This window comes from Seriola dumerili, unplaced genomic scaffold, assembly GCF_002260705.1.
Source record: "Seriola dumerili isolate Sdu_G_001 unplaced genomic scaffold, Sdu_1.0 BDQW01000291.1, whole genome shotgun sequence".
In the NCBI taxonomy this organism is placed as follows: domain Eukaryota; kingdom Metazoa; phylum Chordata; class Actinopteri; order Carangiformes; family Carangidae; genus Seriola; species Seriola dumerili.
The window spans coordinates 3,990,806-4,012,778 of record NW_019174546.1 but is presented as its reverse complement, the minus strand read 5'-3'; the positions used below and the strand labels follow the sequence as shown (position 1 = coordinate 4,012,778).

Sequence of the window (21,973 nt, the reverse complement as noted above, 5' to 3'; positions counted from 1 at the left end):
CCCACCTTAGACCACAGCAGATCAGGTCTAAGATCAAAAACGCACTACGTTTAGCTTGTCAAATCTTGGATACATTGACCTACAAAGGCTAAAAACTTTAAAATTATAGTTTACATTTGTGAAAACTTGGAATCATTAGGCAACTTCCGCGTTCGTAATTGGGAATTGTGTTGTAGCGAGCATCACTCCATATTATGCTAGCGTTACGCCCTTGCCACTAATGAATAAAATATACGGCAAATGACAATTAAAGAGTTATCGATGTGCCAAAATCGTTAGCACCACTATTGTGCTGTAAACATATATCTGCTCACGGCATTCGTAAATAACGCCGATAACAAACCTTTTATTTATTAGCTAGCCATATAGCCAATGTTGACCTAAATAACTCACTGACGCAGGCTAACTTCAGAGACTAAACCGAGATCAATCTCACAGTTAAAATATAAACCTTTTATATCCTCAAATTAAGGGGCAGCAGGATAAATGAGAAATAAATCACCAACCTCAGAAAAAATACAGCCGTTGTTAGCCAAAAGAGCTGAGCACACAGGTACCAGGAGCATCCAGCAGGCTGATGATGAGGAACCATCAAACTGTTTTATTTCCTCTTCCCAAACTGACCAATCAGAGCCGAGCTGGGAGATACCATCTAGTCTGGAACATTCCATGTTTTCTACAGGTGATACTTTATGATGATGATGTTTTTTTTCTTCTTTTTGTCAAGGAGGAGATTAATTATTTTAATAGTAACGTGTGTGAGGGTACTGGTAAAAGATGATACAACAAATACAGCGTTCATAAATACAACTCTTGTTTTTAACCTTTGTCCAACCACAAACGCTGTGGTTGATTTGTTTCATAAGGTGGGCAAGCCAATTAGCTACTTGACAAACGTGTGTAAATTGCTCAAAGCAGGAGTTTAGTTGGCTTTTTTTTGCCGTGTGAATATCCAATTGACATACAAACGACATCGTTTCTACTTAATTTTGCCACTCTATGATGACTGCAGATTGGTCATTAACACGTAAGTTGAGAAACTGAACTTTTTATGAAATAGATTTTTTTTTTGGGTGTCTGTTTTTGGCGTCAAAACTCAGTGCAGCCCTGCCATTAGGGTTTGGGCAGGAATACATCTTGGAATACGTGTTAATTTACAGTAAGTTGTAATTTTTTTCTGCTTATACAGGCTGTAATGGCTCCAGTGGTTTTTGCCCGTCGTCTAAACTATAGGCTGTTTATTTGAAGACTTTTTTTAGAAGACTAACTAATTTCATCCCACGCTAACAGTCACTCGGGTTTGCTGTGATTCTTCTTCCCTTTACTTCTACTAATTTACCTGTACCTACTGCACACTAGAAATCCCCATATTGCCCCTGCAGTCACATCGCACACAGCGGAGGGCCTAGCCTAGGAGAGGCTCCTCAGCTCGCCTGCTGGCCACTTCTCATGGTCTCATGGTCTAAATTTAAAAACTGTCGCAGCCTTAAAAAGGTCCTGACGGTGTCTTGTTGCATTCTGCCGAGTGGCAAGCATTATTTTTGTTCTGTGGACTGCCGTCCTGTCCACTGCCCTCACCCTGCTGCTGCTTTGCCTGCGACCCGGACTTGCATTTAGCTACATTTGGAATAGCACAGCGCCTTTTCTTATTTTCAACGGTTTGTGGATTGTCGGATTTCCTACTTGTGGTGAGTGATTGTATATATATATATATATATATATTTTTTTTTATTCATAACAATATCTCTAATAGAATTGTTATTGTAGTTTATGTCATTTGGTCATCTGAAACAGTAAGGCCGGAGGCCTACTTTCAGCAACTTTAATTTTTTTGAATAGTGTTTTTGTAATTCATGCATTTTTATTGTATTTCATACTAACAGGGTGTGCTCATTTTAGCTAGGTTGTAGGTTAGATTGCATGTGTCATTGCAGTGAAATTTTTGTCTTCATTGAAAAAGAGCTAATCATTTCATTTAACATTTGCTTTTACAGTTTATGAGCTTCTCATTGTACAGTCCAGTTTGCAGTTTATAGCTCCTGACAAGTAAATAGGCATACACTCCCTGCAGTGTGTGTTGCTCAATGACATAAGCATCAGAAAATACAGTTTTTAAGTCTGTTGTCATAAACTGCTGATCTTATAATAACCTTATTGATCTTTGGTCACATGGTGATGGGCCTATGCCCAATAGAGGCTGCTCATGTTTTCAAGCTGTCTAATTTGAGCAATAGCTACTAGATTGAAACAGTTTTCATTAATTGGGGTTACAGTTTTGATAATCTATTAACTGCTCTTTAAACATGGATATCTCCCTGTTTTCTAAGACAATAAACTGGAAACTTTTTGGAATCTTGACAAAACAAGCTGTTTGAATATGTCAACAGCAGCTTTTGGATATTCTGATGGACATTTACATTATTTCCTGACATTTTATATGTCAAATGAATAATCAAGAAAATAAAAAACAATTTAATTATTAAAGAGCACAATCATCTTTTGCAGTCTTAGTACCTGTTGAGTGTGTAATCGGCCAAAGCCTGCAAATTAAGAAATTCCCACACAAAACATTTGACCCTTTTTCTTGTGGATCCTCTCATCAGTCATTGGACCACATCCCACCCCATTTTGCTTCCCAGTTCGTCACAAAACCTTTTATATTTCCATCTGTGGAGTTGATTATCATTTAAAAAAGACACAAAATAAAGATGTAGGTTGTTGTAAAAAATGATGCTGCCAGAGCTTATTTTCTACCTGCTTCTACTTTATTTAACACAGTAGAGTTAGATTTTAACCAGAGCTAACGCTTTAACTGCTGACACACTATAAAAATCATAACACCATCTTAACTTTTTTAAGAAAAATTCTTGCTGGTTACCTTTCCTAAAACCTAACCTAACACTTCCTACTCTAAGCTAACCCCCAATTCAGAAATCAATCTTTAATAATAACAATGAGATTGATTTACAGAGCTGTTAAAGTAAAGGACAGGCTGACATTATAAGTTGGCGCAGTGGCCCTCAGGATGTCAGAATCATTACAAGTGACGCTGAAGCAGCAGCAGCAGCAGCAGCATCAGCATCATCATCATCATCATCATCACCATCATCATGAAAAGCATCAACATCAGGAGAAGCAGCAGCATCACTATGAGAGCAGCTATTACCTGAGCAGCAAGTCATCTGTTAGCAAGCAGTCGTTCTCAAGTGCCAAGACTGCCAGCCATCGGTAAGAGGATGGGAGCGATGCAGACGCTGATGGTTGATATTTGAAAACTCTAAAATTAAAATGAGGCTCTCTTGATGTAACTTGCCACTTTCATAACCTAGGAAGTGATGAGTGCGTCCTAGCAGACCTCTTTCAAATATTCAACACTTCAGTCTCCTTTGGGTGTGGTTTGAAGTGTGTTCAGCAGTATAAGAAGAAAAAATTGCAGCTCCATTTTCTTGGAGAGCAGGTGTACTGTCTCTGCTGGCTGTTATCAACCCATAGATGTTCATCTTTTCCTCTCCAAGCTGTTAATTTTACAAAACTCATTTCAACACGAAGGCTGAAAATAATAGAAAATCCAAGCTCTGAGGCAATGTAAGGTCTGCATGAGATCTGAGTGTTTGTGATGTCAAATTGTTAAGAAAGTTGAGTCTCAAGAAAGTGAAATCTCAGATCGGTCAAACCTAGTCAAAGGTGAAGCCCTTGTTTTTGACTTAAGCTGAAATGTAGTCCAACCTCATGTCTACAGCTCTGGGGATATTGTAATATTGGTAAGTATTAGATTCACATAGCTATAGTGTTGTGCTTGTGTTTTCTAAAGTTAAATAGTATCTAGACCCTTTGCAGGAGTCTTTAAAATACAGAAACACAAAGCCCAATGAAAACAATAGTATAAAGACAATTACAAAGACAAAGCTGAAAAGCTAATCATTTAATCAGTATGCACAATTATGATCTTCAATGAATTGCCTATATTCCAACATTGCATAATTAAACATTTCTTTGGCATAGGGACCACTGATCATACAAAATAAGAAATTTTAAGACTTCAACTTCAACAATCTAGCATACTGGTTGTCTGAGAGAGGAAAGCTGTCTATCAAACGAGGCCCAAAATCAATAGCTGCTAAGCCCAGCACCTCATGTATGATCCATTGAGTCAATGACACTTGTCAACATACAGTATAATATGGTTACTTCCTTTGTCCTTCAAGCTGCAGGGCTCAGTGTACATGTACGAGCTATGATAGTTTTCTAAACAGGGTCAAGGAAAGAATTTCAGCTGTAGTGAGTGGCTGCCAGATATATTCTTGGACAGCCGGGCTATTTCAGTAGGCAGGACATGAGACACTGCCACTAGGCAAACTGTAAAGACACTGTATGGAAGTCATGAATTTATAAAGGGTTGTGCACCGGCTTCCACGGATGTTTAATAGTTAATCATCCTGGTTCAGTGTCCACGTCTGCCAGTCGAGTCAATTCGCCAGTACAATTCACCTGGTCCATTTGTAACAACTCTCACACCTTGTTTCTTCACTTATTCATTTCATAAAAAAGTTGGAACTAAAGATTGACACATGTAGCTTCTCAGACTGTTAAGATTAAATGCTTTTATCAGCACTAAAACTTTTTAGACTTTTGACTTTCTGAACCAAAGACTTCCTTTCAACACACTTGGTGAGTCAGCAGTAGAAATAACTTCTTGGCACTGCGGAAATCTTTTGTGAGACTCTCTCCATCTGTCTGTCTCTGCCGTGCATTCAGTCCCTTCCACTGACTTGATCCCTTCTTGCCAGTATGGAATAGAGTTTATCAAAGCCATGCTATGCCACTACTCCTCCAGGCCAAATGGATAGACTGGGGCAGACTTGAGAGAGATCATGAGTGAAAGCAGGGCTTTAAGATGAATCTTTCCAACCTGCTGCATATCCACCAGTTCCGGCTCCATTTATAAACCCAGCTGACAATGGGGAGGCCTGACAGGCTGATAGGTAAATGAGTCAGTGTAATATGGGTCAGGATCCTAGGAGGTGGACAGAAATACATCTTCTTTTTCTGAATAACTGGACTATAGCACATTCTGAATGTGTCCATGTAACCAGCACATTTATTCAGAGTTTTAGGCAGCATAGTTCATGTTAAGAACTTTGTCATTACTTTTAGATTCTGTCTTTCATTGTATTTTTCTATTATTACAAATAATTGTGGTACATACATTTAGTTATCAGTTTATCACGTACACCTAGCTAAAAATACAACAGTTAGCCAACATTCAATGGATCGGCAAAATATTAAACTTCTTTAAAAGTTTCTGTAGTTTCAGTAACAAAAACTGAACACCATAACCTTCATGAAGATGGGATCTATTAAAACCAACAATGTGTTAGACTGTCCCTCAAAACTTTCCTGCACAGCCCCAAGCCCATTTGTTCCTACTGAAGACATAACTCTTTTTCACAATGGCACAAATGTATTGTTTGATTTTATAAGGAAAGGCTCAGTAATTTTCTAAAACAGTTTAGTTGTTCAAGCAGAGTAAATTGTGCATTTGTTGGGGACTATTTTCAGTTGTGCATTAATGAACATGTGGAACTGTAGTTAGTGTTTACAGCAGGTGTACATAGGATTGATAATAATGAAGGAACATGCCACTTGATGCAAAACCTGTTTGTAGGGTCTGTTGATTGTTGGATTGAATGTGTAAGTAAAATAGAGTCTAGCATCAACTGTAACTGGAAATGACATTTGATGTTTTAATTTGTAGTATGTGTGTGACTGTGATTGTTGTCTGTGACCTTTAAGCCTGAAGACCTCTGTGACGACAGAGAAGGGGCAGGAGGTGGTTAAACTGAGCCCACTACCCAAGAGAGCCAAACGCACCTACCTGGCAATGGACACGGACAAAGAAGTTATCGGCTATGTTATTCCTGTATTTAGAGCCAAGTGAGTGAAGAAAGTGCCAAACATGCTGAGAATAATCAGTGATAATGAAAGAACATCACCATTAATGCATTTTTGGTTGCAGTTACTGATACCGAACATGTTTCTAAGATGTTTCTCTTCTAAGCTCTTTCTGCTTCTAATTTTGTTGCAGTCATGATGTGGTTCGGGGTCTGATGGAGGCCCAGGAGGAGGTTACAGAGGAGGGAATTAACTATGTGGCCATGAGGAACCTGTTTGTGAGGGAGGCCAGGGAGGCTCTGGACGTGAAAGTGGAGAAGAAAACCAGAACCAAGCATGTCAGGGAATCGGCTGAACGCCTGGAACTGAGCAAGACGGTAAATCCTTTAAATTCTTTAGTTGGCTTGATTTGCAATGACAAGGTCAAATACTCTCATATGAATCCTATAGCTACTCTTGCACTAAATATCAGAATCTGGCTTCACTCTCATGCTACATAGATGGACGAGTGGACCGAGTTCCGTAAGAAAATGAACCCAGATAGCCTGACACACCCTTCAGAGTTCATCGTCAAGCCCCGTGGACAGACTGTCTGGGAGGGCAAGTCTGTGAAGCTGCACTGCACTGTGGCTGGGTGGCCCAAACCCAAGATTGCTTGGTAAGATATGTTCCAAGTTCACTGGTACCCCTTGTCACAAGATGCCAGTACAGACTCTGAGGACAACGGTAAAAATAAACCAGCCCTCTCTCTTCTGTCTTCAAGGTACAAAAACAATGTGCTCATTGATGCCAAGGCCCACTCTGAGAAGTACACAGCCGAGAGCAATTATAACATGCACTCCCTGGAGATCAAGAAGTAGGTAATCATTCAGCTCACACTGCATGAATTAATGGGATGTGCCCAAAATGCACAATACCCCAAAGTGAATGTGTTATGTTGACAATATTAAAGAGTGTTAAATGCAAATGAGATGCCAGAAATTCATCATGTGTGTGTGTATTTTATTTTCAGCTGTGATTTCCTCGACACTGCTCAGTATCGTGTTTCTGCCCTCAATGTGAAAGGAGAAGCTTCCTCTGTGGCTACAATTGTTGTCAAAAGTAGGTAACTATTTTTGTTGCAGGTAATTGTTGCCTCCCTCTCTGTAGCAGCTCCTATTCCTTCAGTAAGAGGTCACAGTTTAAAATAACATGGTCCAGTTGTGTCTAGTATAGGACTTTGCAAGAAGCGGAAGGCAATCCTAAAACTCCTGCTGTGTGTGTGTGTGTGTGTGTGTGTGTGTGTGTGTGTGTGTGTGTGTGTGTGTGTGTGTGTGTGTGTGTGTGTGCGCATGTGAGAGAGAGTGTGTGTGCATGTGAGAGAGAGAGAGTGATAGCAGGCTGTCTTGTTACTGTTGTAACAAGGTTACTGACTGATATGTTTTCCTCAGGGTTCCAGGAAGGCGAGGAAGCAGGCCCACTTGATCCTAAACCACGTGAGTTCGTTTTCATTTTCTTGCATTTTTATAGTAAAACTAGAACTGAGCCCAGAGAGCGAAGACCTCCGACAATGCCAGTGTCAAACAACATACACCAGACTTCCGTGAAAGAAAAATCTAATTCATAGTAAATGGTACGGATCTGCTCCACAATTTAATGGGTTCTTCCCCGGCCTATGCCACATCCCTTAAACATACTGAAAACACAACAAAGTAACAAGGCCAGTTTATGTGTAGAGCACATTTTAAATTTCACTTACACAGGGTAATTAAAAGTGTTCTACAAGTGCTCTGCATAAAATGTTTTATATTAACAATAGAAAGAAATATGAATATGAATATAAATAGAAAAGACTATGTGTGAAAAAGGAGCTGACCTTGACCCCCAACTGCTGTTTCAGTCTCACCACTCTCATCAGCATCGTTTTTCAGACCCAGCCAGCAGCTGTCTTCGGTGATGAAGCTCTCATAAACACACCATATGCTACCTGCCTCGCAGCAAACAGACACTTAGCAGCAAGCTGGTGAACATAGTGGAGCATTTAGCAGCTAGAGAGACACATTTCACTCATGAGCTGAGAGCAAAAACAGAGTGAAAGAGTGACTCCTGTCTGCTAGTTGATATAAATGGACAGTTTGTCAGCTTGACATGATTGATTACATTACATTCATTTGGCAGACGCTTTTGTCCAAAGTGATTTACAATAAGTGCATTCAAACTTTGTCGGTGCAAGAGCTAGATATCATCCAGAATTGGGAGTTTATCCCTTTTAACCAAATAACTACAGACATGTTCAGTGCTGCAGTTTTTTTTAAACAAGACATAAGTAAGTGCCAGCAAGGGTTGAGCTCTCGTCTTAAAAGGTGGGTTTTTAGCTGTGACTGCTTTGTTTAGCAGTGACTCTGCTGACCCGACTTCATAAGGTCATAACTGCTTTTAATAGCAATGTTTTTAATTTTGCATTTTTCTTTCATCTCTGCAGATGGTTTCTGCCTTGAGCATGGTGTTACCTTTAAGACCACCATCATTGACAAATTCGAAGTGGCCTTTGGCCACGAGGGCGAGACATTGAGTGTGGGCTGCACTGTCATCGTTTATCCGACTGTGAAGAAATACCAGCCTGAAGTCGTGTGGTACAGAAACTGTAAGTAGATGAATAAACTGCAAATGCTGCCTTATTTTCATTCATAAATACTTTAATCTGATAAATATGAATCCACTGTGTGTTGCCAATCACGTCTCCTTTGTTTTGACTTCTCCCATCAGCTGTGCCCCTGAAGCCCTCTAAATGGGTACACACCCACTGGTCTGGGGAACGTGCCACACTCACTCTTGTCCACCTCAACAAGGAAGATGAGGGAATGTACACCCTGCGTGTCAACACCAAATCTGGCTTCGACACATACTCTGCTTATGTGTTTGTCAAAGGTAAAGTACCCGATGGACATGTCACCTGCAGCTGTTAATTTCATTGCAAATAGAGCGACCCTTGAAAAGTAGCTTGTTAGTTTTGTATTACATTTAAAATTGAATTAATATATGAAGCTGCTGCTGAATTGTACAGTTTAGATCAACAGTGTTATGTGCAAAGCAAAGCAACATATATGAAATCATCACACATATAAATATGGTACCGTTCATTCTGCTGTGTCTTTAAGTGACATAACGCTCTTTCTGAGGTGTTTGGTTTCCTCTGAGGAATGTTACTTCTATATCAGTCTGCATGTCAGAAAATTCCCTACAGAGTTTTTTCTGCTTTTAATGGTTTATGCATTAGAGGGAATCTTCAGAATCCCCTTTCATGTTACCAACATAGAAACTAATCTATCATAGTGAGCTACAGTACTGCCACACATACTGTACTGCAAAAGGCATAAGTAGGTCAGAAAATGGAAACTGAGTATGTAATGAAGATCAGCCTGATTTAGAAACAGCACTACTCACTAGTATGTGTGTGTGTGTGTATGTGCGCTCTTGGATATGTGTGTGTGTGCCTTGCTATGCCAGATGCTGATGTGGAGGTGGAGGGGGTTCCCGTGGCCCCCCTGGATGTGTGCTGTCATGATGCAAACAAGGACTATGTGGTGGTGACCTGGAAGCAGCCAGCGGTGGAGGGCAGCAGCCATATCCTGGGATACTACATTGACAGGTTGGTCAGCTCACTCTCTCATGGTTTTACAATATTTTATCCATGTTTTATATAAAAGCAGGAAATTATGATTCAGTTTCACCAACTTACTTAGGCTATAACAGTGTTCTGTATACAGGATATACAAGAAAACTGGTCCTACTTTTGGTGTTTATATGTTGAAAAACTTGCAGTGAAGGCACATGGCTCTCACCCAGTTCCTACTGGATATCTGTCAAACTGGCATCTTGACAGATAGATGTTACCTTACCACCACCTACATGGATCCCTATCTGCCTACTGTAACTGTCAATCAGTCATTCGGTTACTGTGTGGGTCGATCAGATGAATGATGAGCAGTTAATTTCTGCAGCAACCACTGCACATATCAATCAAGCCCTAATGAGGGTTCCTAAAATCAGCATATAAGAAACTATTATGCAGTGGAAATATGCTTTCCTGATAATCAAATCAAAGTGCACCTGTATGTGTTTTGTGTTGGCAGGTGCGAGGTGGGTACCCATCACTGGGCTCAGTGTAATGATACCCCAGTGAAGTATGCCCGCTTCCCTGTCACAGGGCTGGTGGAGGGCCGTTCATACATCTTTAGGGTGCGGGCCTTGAACAAATCAGGAGTCAGCCGTCCATCCCGCGTCTCTGCGGCCGTGGTTGCCATGGATCCCTCTGACAGAGCTCGCCACAGAGGTAAGAGACACACCAGAGTGCTGCTGACATGCTGCAACAAAGCCAACAACTGCATTTTAACTTATTTCTTTTATTTTTTCTCAACAGCTGGCCCCTCAGCTCCGTGGACTGGGATGATCAAGTTTACAGAGGAGGACTCCACTGGTGAGACAACATCATACCACCTGCTTGTGTTGACAGAACATTAAACACTGTTTATAGGAGAAGTCTGACATGTTCTCTTGGGAAACAAAGGGTTTTGTAGAAAAACATGATTACATTCCTCAAACTAAGTATTGAATTTTTTTCAAATGATGTTCAGCTCTTGTACCAACTTAAGGTCACCTGGTCAAAGTGACTTCCTCCAAGTAACACAAGGGTCCTCTTGCCTCTGCAGTGGGTGTTGTCCCTGGAGAACCATCTGATGTTGTGGTTACTGAGGCAACCAAGAGCTATGTGGTGCTTGCCTGGAAGCCCCCAGTCCAGAGGGGTCATGAAGGAGTCATGTATTATATTGAGAAGGTGAGGAGAAATAGATGACTGTCTCTTGCAACCTGCTTTGAAATTATTTTGTAATATAGAAATACATTAGTTAAAAAGATATTCTCTATATAAAAAGTGAATTCCTTAGTTTTGATGGAAACTAAACCCACTGTTTAATTAGAAATCAAACACACTTGAAACTTCCTAAATGGTCATTTACTTAGCAAAACAATATCTAAAAAGCATATGCTATGTTCTACAATACTACTGTTTAAGATATCACATGTTTTCTATTATCTAGCATAACTTTTAATAATCACTTTATATAATATATAAACACTTTTGTAAGCGCTGGTGTTTTTTAATGAATTTCGCTAATCCTCATTTTTCTTACCTTTGTAAAATATTCAGATGAAACAAGGGAGAAGAAAAGGTTGTTATTTATTATAAGGGGACATAGGTCAAATAGGTTTGTAACCCCAACTCTAAGTCATGACCTCTTGTGGCTTGTTGTTTTATTGTATGATTACTGATATGTGAAGACTAGCATATGAAGACAACCATCGTACTTTACATATTCAGTGTGTTTGAAATTGTCATATATCATTGACTGCTGTCATGTTATCTTCTATCTCTCTAACTTGTCACTGAATCTCTGTCAACCAATCAGTGTATTTCAGGAACAGATACCTGGCAGAGGGTGAACACTGGTATGCCAGTCAAATCTCCCCGCTTTGCTCTGTTTGACCTGGCAGAGGGTAAATCCTACAGCTTCCGTGTGCGCTGCTGCAACTCTGCTGGCGTGGGCGAGCACTCTGTACCCACCGGAGAAATCACTGTCGGAGATAAACTAGGTGAGCCGGCAAGACTTTCGTTTGTATTATGTATAGGTGTTATGGTTTATCAGAACATAAAATACAATATATTTTAGGACTTAAAATCTATATCACAATGTCAACATTTCAGTCTAGCCTTTTTTTTTTTTCCTCTGTGAGTTTAACTGCTGGACCTTTCTGCGTTACAGTATGTTCTGTCTAATCCCAATCCCTGCTCAATGTAATAAATCCAATGTTCTTTCTTTCTTTCTTTCTTTCTTTCTTTCTTTCTTTCTTTCTTTCTTTCTTTCTTTCTTTCTTTCTTTCTTTCTTTCAACCCACATTCTTCACAGACCTGCCCTCCACTCCGGGCAACCCAGTGGCCATCAGGAATACCAACACCTCAGTGGTGGTCTTATGGGCGGCCTCAAAGGAGGTCAAACACCTGGTTGGCTACTATATTGAATGTAGTGTTGTGGGAACTGACATCTGGATGCCTTGCAACAACAAACCTGTCAAGCAGACCAGGTTGGCAGTTTTGCTATTAAAGACACAGTTCAAGTATTCTCTCACAATTTACTTGGGCTTGTCAGCAAATTATGATTCTGTCTCTGGTGGTGATAATTATATTAAGGTTTTTTTTGTGTTCAAACTGGCAAAGCAAAGATGGAAAAGGCTACAGGTCACTAGAATACATGTCATTTTATTTTACTTACTATTACCAAGTATGTAGCTAGGGGATAAAACCACAAGTGTATCATATACTGTATGTATTGAGCAATGTGTGTGTTTCATTGCTCATGAAGGAATCTTTTCATTTGAAAGAGAAAGTGTGTTATTTTTTATATTTCAGAAATTGATTAGTCTTGCTTTTAAATTTGGAAAGTTTGCAAGGCTGATTAGTTAAGCTACTATGATTATCAATTTTCAAAGTAAACAGCAAGAATGCTTGCATTACTGCTTCATAAATTAAGTTAACTCTTTTCCCCGGGCTTTAGTATAACCTACATGGCTCCATCCAAAGAGGTTTATAAGATAATTTCTTCTTCCAGAGCAGCAAAACCACCAGGTATCCTTTATATTAATATAGGTCCAATCTTTTGGATGGTACTAGCTCTTTATCTTACTGTTAATAAAATCAAACTGAGTGAAATGAAATATGAGACTCTTAACATTTTTTCTCTTTTCTGTGTTTAGGTTCGTGTGCCATGGCCTGACCACCGGGGCGAACTACGTGTTCAGAGTGAAGGCAGTTAACGCTGCTGGATACAGCCACAGCTCCTCCGATTCTGATGCAGTGGTTGTTCAGGCTGCCATCTGTGAGTGTCTTCATCATAACTCATCTCCATTATTCACTTTGCCTGTAGCATTCAAGCCATCCTCTCTCTCAGTGTTCCATCCTCCCTGCTATTTTTAAACATTTATTTGTCCCGGGAACGATTGCTGAGAGTGCACACTCGTATTTTTTTTCAGAAAGACCTGCTTTAAATTCATATAGTCACACACACGGCCTGCAGGCTTCCTCTCTTTGCCACTGAGCCATGAGATCCTCCTAACTCATCTTTGTTCATAATCATCTTTTCATAATCAAAAATATTTAATCGTTAATCTCAGTTACTTTATATCTTTTCTCAAAGATTTTGTTCTGCCCAAATATCTCCTCTTTTACTGTTAAATTCCTATATATCTTGAATTTCATTCATATAAGTGGCATATGTTTGTATGTGACTGCCTGTGGGTATATTTGCATGTGCTTGCCTGACTCATCACTAACAACAGATTTTGTCATTTTGCCCATTTTTTTCATTCATTAGTGACATTTTTAAATAACAAATTAGATCATGTTTTACAATGCTTTTCCTTTGTGTAGTTTTTGAGCTATTGTGTAGCTATTGATTACTGTATAAATTTGATTTTGCTTGAGTTTTGCTTTGCTGTTTGATAACTCTTCAGGGGTGCCTCTTGGTGCATGGCCAAGGTGAAGGCTAAAACACTGTGTTCTTAAAAGGCATGAACCTAATGAGAGTCTCGTCTGGCTTCGGAGACTCTCTTAGCATCAAAGTTACCCTGCTTCTGGCCTTGAGCGTAAGTACATTATTCATTACAATGACCTTAAAAAAAGTGTGTTGCTTGTGTGCACAAAGCATGTAGCATGTTCAGCTGTAGAACTTGTAATTACTATGATGTCTTAACAATAATAACCACTAAGATCTGTGTAATATTTGGTATGTACATCTGTATGAGATTATGTATAGGACAGAATTTTTCTTTAAAGGAAATGTAAGTAATCTAAAATTGATCTTATGTGAAGCACGTCTTTTTCCACACTTTTTCTCCTACAATAAATGCTGACCAGCTTATCTACTCTATTTGAAAGCCGTCCCAGGAAAGCCCAAAAGTGTGACCTTGCTGGAGGCTGTCAAGGACTACATGGTGCTGGGCTGGACCGAGTCTGCTAACAATGGAGGTGCTGATATCAGGGGTTACTTTGTGGACTACAGGACCGTGAAGGGAGAAGTTGTTGGGAAATGGCATGAAATGAACCACCAGGCACTGACTACAACCTCCTATAAAGTAAGTTCATTCAAAAGTACAATATACCAAATTTATGATGAAACTGTTTTGGCCTTTTTTGTGAATGGAGAAGTTATTACATGATTCAACACACATGAAAATGTCTACTTGGTAATTATTATAATTGAACTGTTTTAATCATTATCTGTATTCACCTTTCTTTAGGCTGAGAACCTGAAGGAGAACGTCTTCTACCAGTTCCAGGTGCGTGCTATGAACATGGCAGGTGTGAGCAAAGCCTCTCTGCCCAGTGCATCTCTGGAGTGCAAGGAATGGACCCTTACTGTGCCAGGTAAAGGACAACTTGAGACGGACAATAAATTAACATTCAAGTCAAGATTAATTCCAAATACATTATCATATGAAAGTGTCTCAACTTGCTTTACATAAGACAATGAATGCAGCCGAAGTGCTAACACACAGTACAACTGATAAAAAAGAAGATAAGTGCATGGTGAAAAACAGGGTAAACGCGCAGGAAGTTGTTTTTGCGGCATCAATGACTATCACATCCAAGCACATACTAACATGCAGAACAACAATAACAGAGAAAATGTCTCTTGTGCTATAGATAAACGTTTTTCCGTTCATGAAAAATAGTTGAGAAAATAATGCAACCTGCCATAGATTCCAATCAAGAAATTTGCTATAATTTACTGTATCTAAGCAACACAGAGGCATATCCAGCGATTCTTCAGAACCCCAATGAAGCACTTACTGAACTCCCCCCTCTTGTTTCTCCTCCAAGGTGTTCCTGTTGGTCTCCATGTGCTGGAGGTTCGTGACACCTCCGTCGTGGTCCTGTGGGAGCCACCTGCATTCGACGGCCGCTCTCCTGTCAATGGATACTATCTGGATGTCAAGGTGGCCTCTGCTGGAGGAGGGGCCTGGAAAGCTGTCCACGAGAAGGCCAACAGGATGAAATACATGAAGGTGAGGAAGATGAATATGGTGTATTGTAATTTGTGTTTTGTGCAGCATATACTTCCTCCATACATCTTCATGTGAAATACGCACCTGAACTATTGAATTAGTTAATGATTTTAACTGTCTCTCCCTCCGACTCCTCGTGTACCCTTTCAGGTGACTGGGCTGAAGCCTGGTACATCCTACGTCTTCCGTGTGCGAGCTCAAAATCTTGCCGGAGTTGGAAAGACCTCAGCAGTCTTAGGTCCAGTCCTGGCCCATACTCACCCTGGTAAGTGTGATTGTTATGTAACTCACACATTCAGTCTCATAGTGTTCCTACGCATGTCCGTAAAGTCTGGAAAAGTAGGGAAAATTACTTTTTTTCATTACTGATACATGACTTAACTGTTTATATAGCTGTAAACTGACTGTGGTATCTTATATTTTATTATCTATTACTGTAATGACTTAAATCGTGAGTTTAATAACTGAAATGTGTAATCTGCCAGTGATGCACACACACATTTACCATTTACTCTCCCTTCAGGCACCAAAGAGATTTATGTGGATGTCGATGATGATGGTATCATCTCTATGATCTTCGAATGCTCTGAGATGAATGAAGGCTCAGAGTTTGTTTGGTCCAAGAATTACAAGACCATAACAGACACCTCCCGCCTGACTGTTGTCAGTGAAAAGGGAAAGTAAGTATCGTACGTGTTCCCACATTGTCATGCAACTCCCTGGGACACAAATGATTCTCCTCCTCTGATTCCTCTTTCCTCACACCCCGTTGTCCCCATGTGTCCTTGTCTCCAGATCCAGAGCTATCTTCAACAGCCCCTCCCTGGAGGATCTGGGCACCTTCTCCTGTGTGGTCACCAACACTGACGGCATCTCTTCCAGCTACACACTCACAGAGGAGGGTGAGTCAGCCAACAGTCTTGGCATCTCTTCCCCTGTGCGCCTGAAACTTGATTCATTTGTTATTTGTCTGGATGACGTAAGTGCTGAAGGTTTGAGAGGGTCTCCTTTCTGTTATTCTGTTTCAACAGCTGCATCAAATTGACCTCTGTTACACTTTGGGTATATGTGTGTTTGTCTTGAAAGTTATCTCTAATTATTCATTGCTGTTTATCTGTCAGAGGAGCTGCAACATTTAAGGTTGTATGTGATATGTTGCCTTCTTGATTGCATTAATGATGAACTTTTCTAAAATACCATCAAATAAGAAAAAAGCAGTAAAGCTAGTAGTTGAAGGAGTGATGCTAAAGTTGTTTGCAGAGGTCATGAAGTTTACCATTTTGCTGCTGTTGTTGTTATTTGACAGGTCTCATGCGTCTTCTGGACATCAGCCACGAGCACAAGTTCCCTGGTGAATATCCCACCACAGCACAGCTATTACTAACTTTTTTTCACTCACCAATAATATGTATTTTATTTAGTATGAAATGCAGATGTTGTTCTGAATATAGTTTGGGTATGTTTGTCAAGGAGATTGTAGTTACCAAACCGGGGTTACCTCATGCACCATGTATATAGCTATACAGGAGAACAGTTGGTTCTGCAAGAGTTTTGAAAAATACGGTGCTCTCCAGTTATTCCCTTCAAGAATGAAATGGCCATGGAGTTGCTGGAGAAGGGTCGGGTGCGATTCTGGACTCAGGTGGAGAAATGGACTGCTGACTGCCAAGTGGAGTACGTGTTTAATGACGTCATCGTCACTGAGGGAAAGGTAGGAATCATAGTCAAAGCTAGTTTGTTCCGTTTTTGTTATGTTGTCCCGTATTTCCACTTCTAATTTGGATCGTCTTTCAAACACGGATCTTAGCCTTACAGCTGATAGATGGATTGGTGTTTCTCTATGTTTTGTTTCCACCAGAAATACTCAATGAACTTCGACAAGTCCACCGGCATCATTGAAATGTTCATGGACTCTCTTGAGATCACCGATGAGGGAACGTTCACCTTTAACCTGGTGGATGGCAAAGCTAAGGGTACAACCAGTCTGGTGCTCATCGGAGATGGTAAGAGACCTCAAGTGCAATTTTTCACCTCCATATTGATGCTGTACATACAGATTTGTCAGAATATAAATGTTAAATGTGAACAGAGTACTGCAGTTATAGTATGTGTCCATTGAGGGGCAGCAGAAGACAACATTTTCTTCACTGTCATGTCTTCTTTATTCTTGTCACAGATGGCTTTCTGATGCACTATTCAGTTATTTAAAAAATGTATTGCAAGGAATTAGAATCTAGTGTTTAACCTCTACATTTTCTTTGCTGTTGTTCAGAATTCAGGGAGCTTCAAAAGAAATCAGAATTTGAGAGAGCAGAATGGGTCAGGAAACAAGGTAAGACATCTTTCTTCTGCGTTCCATAAGTCTAACGCTAATTACAGTAATTACACACACTAAGTGCATTTCCCTTATCATTTCCCATTGACTATCCATAGGTCCTCACTTTGTGGAGTACCTTGATTTCGCTGTTACTCCAGAATGTGATGTGCTGTTGAAATGCAAGGTAAGACAAGTAACTGTAAATATTTTTACTGGTGTTAATAATAATATATTTTTTTAAGTAGGAGCTTCACAAAAGTCAATTTATTATCATATCTCTGTCCATTCACTCCACAGATAGGAAATATCAAAGCAGAGACAGAGATCACCTGGTCTAAGGACAGCATTGAGATTGCAGAGGATGATGAGGATGCTAAGAAAATTGAGAAAAAGGACGGCGATATGACCTTTAATATCGGAAAGGTCAGCCCATTAGACGGAGGCCATACTTTGTGAGGAGTCGTGAGCTTATGTTTTAAGAGCTAGAAGCGATGCTTCTGATGCAGCTATGCTTCCATCTCAGACTAGACTAGATTCTACACTGCCAACCATCCCTCTCTGACACACAGATTCATAAATGATGAAACATTTTTTAAAAATATTCACATCCCTGAGTCCTGCTGGAGTGCTGCTTGAGTCAGCACATCAGCATGTTGTCCTTGGGAATCAGAATAGACATACTGGATACAAGTGACTCTATTTTTAAAGCTTTTATGTTTAATTCTTATTTGGACTTATATTTTCACATATATTTTACTATACTTTTTACTACAGGTTTTTCAGCATTTATGACCATACAGTGTAAATGCAGTGTATGGTTTATCTGTGTGGTTAATTCATTCACTTCATTTCTAACTGTATTCAATTTAACTCCTCTGGCCAACTCACTGAAACACTTAAAAGCTGGAAAGCTAATCCTTTTTGTGTGGATATTAATCTGGTCCGTCAGTCAGTGCCAGTGAAGTTGTATTGATGTTTCAAGGTATCATTGAAACTGTATAACCATTACTCATAAAGAGAGGGTTGGTGTCATTGCATGAGCTCAGGAGAGGCTGTTGATCTGTTCATCGCCACTCCAGTCATTTGCACTTGCATTAACTGGCTTATCTGTCTAATTCACAGTGGATAATTAAGCAAGAGAAACGCAAAGAAGGAAAAAAGCCACCTGCAGACGACGTTCCCCTGCCGCCAAGACCCAAAGTCTGGACATAATCTTTGCTGCCATAAGTTGACGCCTATAATTTCTCCATGTGTCCTCCTCGTCTTACCTTTTTCATGTTTTCCTTTTAACGCCTGCAGCATCCGGGGCGGGAGAAAAGCTTGCCTTTTCGGTTTAGTTGGTCTCTGTCTGGCTGTTCTACTGTCCTTCTGTCTGTCCCCAAGCATTATACTATATTCTCCTCTGTTTGAGGTAAAAGGGAATTCATTGCTGTGTCAAGGACACTGAAGTTGCTCTTACTTCAAACTCTAGATCTCCAAGAGCGATGCAGGCATTTACGAGGTCTTCCTGAAGGACGAAAGAGGCAAAGATAAGAGCACCTTCAATCTGACAGATGCAGGTAAAGTCTAATTTTCAATTAATGAAAAGTGAGAATCAATGCTGCAAGTCTTGCAAAAAAAGAGACATGTTTTCATTTTTCCCCAGGATACCAAGCTGTAATGAATGAGCTGTTCAGAGTTATCGGTGAGTCATCAAACTTCACACTTACTAAACAATAATGAAGGACCACACATTGAGCAGACACTAAAGAAACCACACAAAGAAGCAGAATGTGCCGACGCACATTATTTTTCCTCAGCATGAACTAATTACAGCTAGAAATTGAAATATTTTTTTATTTTGTATCATTATTCTGTATGTGTTCCATGGGATGTAAAGAAATGCCTGCTTTTTGTTCTTTTCCTCTTAGCCAACTCCTCCAGTGAAGTTAAAGTCCTCAGCACTGAGCACGGCATCGTCCTCTACTCCATGGTTACATATTACAATGAGGAGCAGCGTGTTGGTTGGCTCCACAAGTATGTTAATACAGTTACAGTATTTTACATCCTTCTTCTGCCATACTCATGCACTTGTCATGAAACACTGGCACAACCCAACATGAATAGAAGCATTTTCAAATTTGCATCCTGAATCTGTCGAGTGTCCATGACATGGATAACAAAAGTTACCAGTAACTACACTCAGTGAAATAGTTGAATAATATTGTACTTTATTCATTTACAGCAACAATTCAATTTGAATTTTGCTTTTCGGTGTACTTGATCATATCACTGTATACCTTTAGTTCTTAAAAGACCTGCAGTGCATGATCTCTGTGTTCTTCATTTCCACATCAGAGATGGTAAGATTGCCGCCTCAGAGAGAGTTAAGTCTGGAGTCACAGGAGAGCAGCTCTGGCTCAAGATCAATGAGCCCACTGAGAAGGACAAAGGCAAATACACCATTGACATCTTTGATGGCAAGGACGGTGTAAAGAGAGTCTTTGATCTGAGTGGCCAGGGTGAGTACAAGTTTTAAAGCTGAAAGATGAAAAATGTTAAAAGATGAAAGATTTGTGTCCCATTAACTTTTAGCTATTTTTCCATTTCCGTAACTAAATAATAATAAGTTGATTTGTTTCCGATGCAGCATGGGAAGAGGCATTTGAAGAATTCCAAAGACTCAAGTAAGTAAATGAACTCATCTGACTCGACCTGTCTGTTGTGTAATTCTATATTTCTGTCTGAAGAGGATGTTTACACAAATAAACAGTAAGTCATCACAAACTTAAAATAGGCTCCATGTACTTTGCAAGCCCTTTCATAAGCCCCCAAAATACATTTCCTGGCATTGTATAACTGAGAAAACAAAAATGTCTTAAATCATCTACGTATGATACCGTTTTAAGATAACAATGTCTGTCTCCTTCCTTCCGTAGGGCGGCAGCGATTGCAGAGAGAAGTAAGTGATTATTTATTCTCTGGTGTCTCCCAAAAGATATCGCACCATGAAATGATGTGATGATATACAGGCTACGGCAGTTTGAATAGAATTTTTAACTTTGGTTGAGTGGAATTTAAGACGCATGAGCCTGTTAGTCATAATATTAAAATGTCATTCATGAAAATGCCTTTACTGGAGATGAAATGTCCACACCACTGAACTGGACAAAGGAAATTCTCAGTCAAAACGTATTTAAAACATAATTCATGCACAGAGTAGAGTTAAACATATTATAGTATGTTTTATGAAGGATGGTTCACTCACCAGGGAGTCAGTCAGTCAGTCAGTCAGTCAGTCAGTCAGTCAGTCAGTCAGTCAGTCAGGTGAATATTTTATGTTGTACACAGACAAAGGCTCCACAGGTTGACTGACTAACTGATGTCTGGTATTTGCTTCTTGGCTCAATCTTGTGTTTCTTGTTTAGATCGCGCTCGTGTTGTTGGAGGTTTACCAGATGTGGTTGCAATCCAAGAGGGCAAGGTAAATAAATTACATATTCACTGTGTTAATACATTGTGTTAAGCTCTTTATCTCTCCTTCCACTTTCTTTTTCATTGTATCATTCCTTTCCTCTGAACTCTCTGAACTCTGCTTTGGAATTCAGTTTTGTATGAAACCCCTGCAATCCTCTTCTTCTCTTTAGTCCCTGAACCTGACCGGCAATGTCTGGGGTGAGCCTGTACCCGAGGTGTCCTGGACAAAGAACGAGAAGGAGCTGGTGTCTGACGACCACTACAAACTCAAGTTTGAGCATGGAAAGTTTGCCAGCATCACAATTGCTGCCGTCACCACGGCTGACTCCGGCAAATACGCCCTTGTGGTCAAGAACAAGTACGGCACAGAAGCTGGCGAGTTCACCGTCAGCGTCTACAACCCAGAGGATGAGGAGAACAAGGAGGAGAAGAAAGACTAGAGGATGATCCAGTGTGATGAAATGAAGAAAAGATTAATGACTAGGCTATCTCCAAAGCATTTTACCCTGGCACATGCCGGTGCACTAAAGCAGTTTAAATAAATCATGAAAACAGCTGCTTTCTCCTGCGTCTTTCATGTGCTGGGCTAAAGAGCTTTGGGGCATTGCTTGTCAGGGAAGCAAACAATCGATGAGATACAGAGACGATAATTGTGTGCTTGTAGTTGCTTGACAATTCTTCTGTCACTTCTGGCCACTATCAGCAGTTAATTTAATGTACGGGCGATGGTTGACCTGTCATTAATCTTTGTTTGAGAAACAGCATCAGCGCTGTTTTCTTATAATACTACAGTATAACATTTGAGTAACCTTCAAATCATGTCACCCTGAGGTTTATGTACTGTAAAAAAAAAAAAAAAAAAAAAGTAAATAAATAAAGGAAAAAATGGATGCAATGAAATTCTTAGCAGCTATTTGCTTGGTGTTGTGAGGCATTGGAAAAATGTCACTGGTTATGTCATACTTTCAAATGACTAGAGCTCTCTGTGTCTATTTATAAGCAGCTATTATGTTTAAATTCTACCGTGTGCATGTGTGTTATGTACCTCTGATGTGCAGTTTGCAAGTTACAAGTGTCAGTCATTACAACAGTTTGTAGCAGAGGTGGAGCAGGAAAACCCCGGTGACATGTAGAGTGGTGTGAGTATGACAACACACACATGACAGTTGAAACTGGTTCATTCAAGGTGTTGCAAAGAAAAGACATTGTTGA

The 21,973-nt window shown here is 40.0% G+C and overlaps 1 protein-coding gene across 1 annotated transcript in view; it reads left to right on the top strand.

Annotated features, from left to right (window-relative positions):
* Positions 1 to 21,593, top strand: part of LOC111231026 (myomesin-1-like) — a 21,872-nt gene extending 279 nt beyond the window's left edge. The window contains exons 2-38 of the mRNA XM_022757971.1: positions 2,971 to 3,228; positions 5,794 to 5,934; positions 6,086 to 6,269; positions 6,393 to 6,550; positions 6,656 to 6,748; positions 6,905 to 6,993; positions 7,323 to 7,367; positions 8,354 to 8,515; positions 8,638 to 8,799; positions 9,379 to 9,520; positions 10,005 to 10,204; positions 10,292 to 10,348; positions 10,581 to 10,705; positions 11,337 to 11,520; positions 11,835 to 12,009; positions 12,679 to 12,800; positions 13,859 to 14,055; positions 14,221 to 14,347; positions 14,804 to 14,988; positions 15,139 to 15,253; positions 15,512 to 15,668; positions 15,784 to 15,890; positions 16,295 to 16,339; positions 16,563 to 16,699; positions 16,847 to 16,991; positions 17,261 to 17,320; positions 17,422 to 17,489; positions 17,603 to 17,728; positions 18,428 to 18,505; positions 18,777 to 18,864; positions 18,951 to 18,989; positions 19,216 to 19,321; positions 19,643 to 19,806; positions 19,935 to 19,971; positions 20,224 to 20,246; positions 20,713 to 20,768; positions 20,932 to 21,593. Of these exons, the coding sequence (XP_022613692.1) occupies positions 3,026 to 3,228; positions 5,794 to 5,934; positions 6,086 to 6,269; positions 6,393 to 6,550; positions 6,656 to 6,748; positions 6,905 to 6,993; positions 7,323 to 7,367; positions 8,354 to 8,515; positions 8,638 to 8,799; positions 9,379 to 9,520; positions 10,005 to 10,204; positions 10,292 to 10,348; positions 10,581 to 10,705; positions 11,337 to 11,520; positions 11,835 to 12,009; positions 12,679 to 12,800; positions 13,859 to 14,055; positions 14,221 to 14,347; positions 14,804 to 14,988; positions 15,139 to 15,253; positions 15,512 to 15,668; positions 15,784 to 15,890; positions 16,295 to 16,339; positions 16,563 to 16,699; positions 16,847 to 16,991; positions 17,261 to 17,320; positions 17,422 to 17,489; positions 17,603 to 17,728; positions 18,428 to 18,505; positions 18,777 to 18,864; positions 18,951 to 18,989; positions 19,216 to 19,321; positions 19,643 to 19,806; positions 19,935 to 19,971; positions 20,224 to 20,246; positions 20,713 to 20,768; positions 20,932 to 21,201 (4,572 nt within the window). The 5' untranslated portion in view covers positions 2,971 to 3,025 and the 3' untranslated portion in view covers positions 21,202 to 21,593. The remainder of the gene's footprint in view (positions 1 to 2,970; positions 3,229 to 5,793; positions 5,935 to 6,085; positions 6,270 to 6,392; positions 6,551 to 6,655; positions 6,749 to 6,904; positions 6,994 to 7,322; positions 7,368 to 8,353; positions 8,516 to 8,637; positions 8,800 to 9,378; positions 9,521 to 10,004; positions 10,205 to 10,291; positions 10,349 to 10,580; positions 10,706 to 11,336; positions 11,521 to 11,834; positions 12,010 to 12,678; positions 12,801 to 13,858; positions 14,056 to 14,220; positions 14,348 to 14,803; positions 14,989 to 15,138; positions 15,254 to 15,511; positions 15,669 to 15,783; positions 15,891 to 16,294; positions 16,340 to 16,562; positions 16,700 to 16,846; positions 16,992 to 17,260; positions 17,321 to 17,421; positions 17,490 to 17,602; positions 17,729 to 18,427; positions 18,506 to 18,776; positions 18,865 to 18,950; positions 18,990 to 19,215; positions 19,322 to 19,642; positions 19,807 to 19,934; positions 19,972 to 20,223; positions 20,247 to 20,712; positions 20,769 to 20,931) is intronic.
* Positions 21,594 to 21,973: the final 380 nt, after the last annotated feature.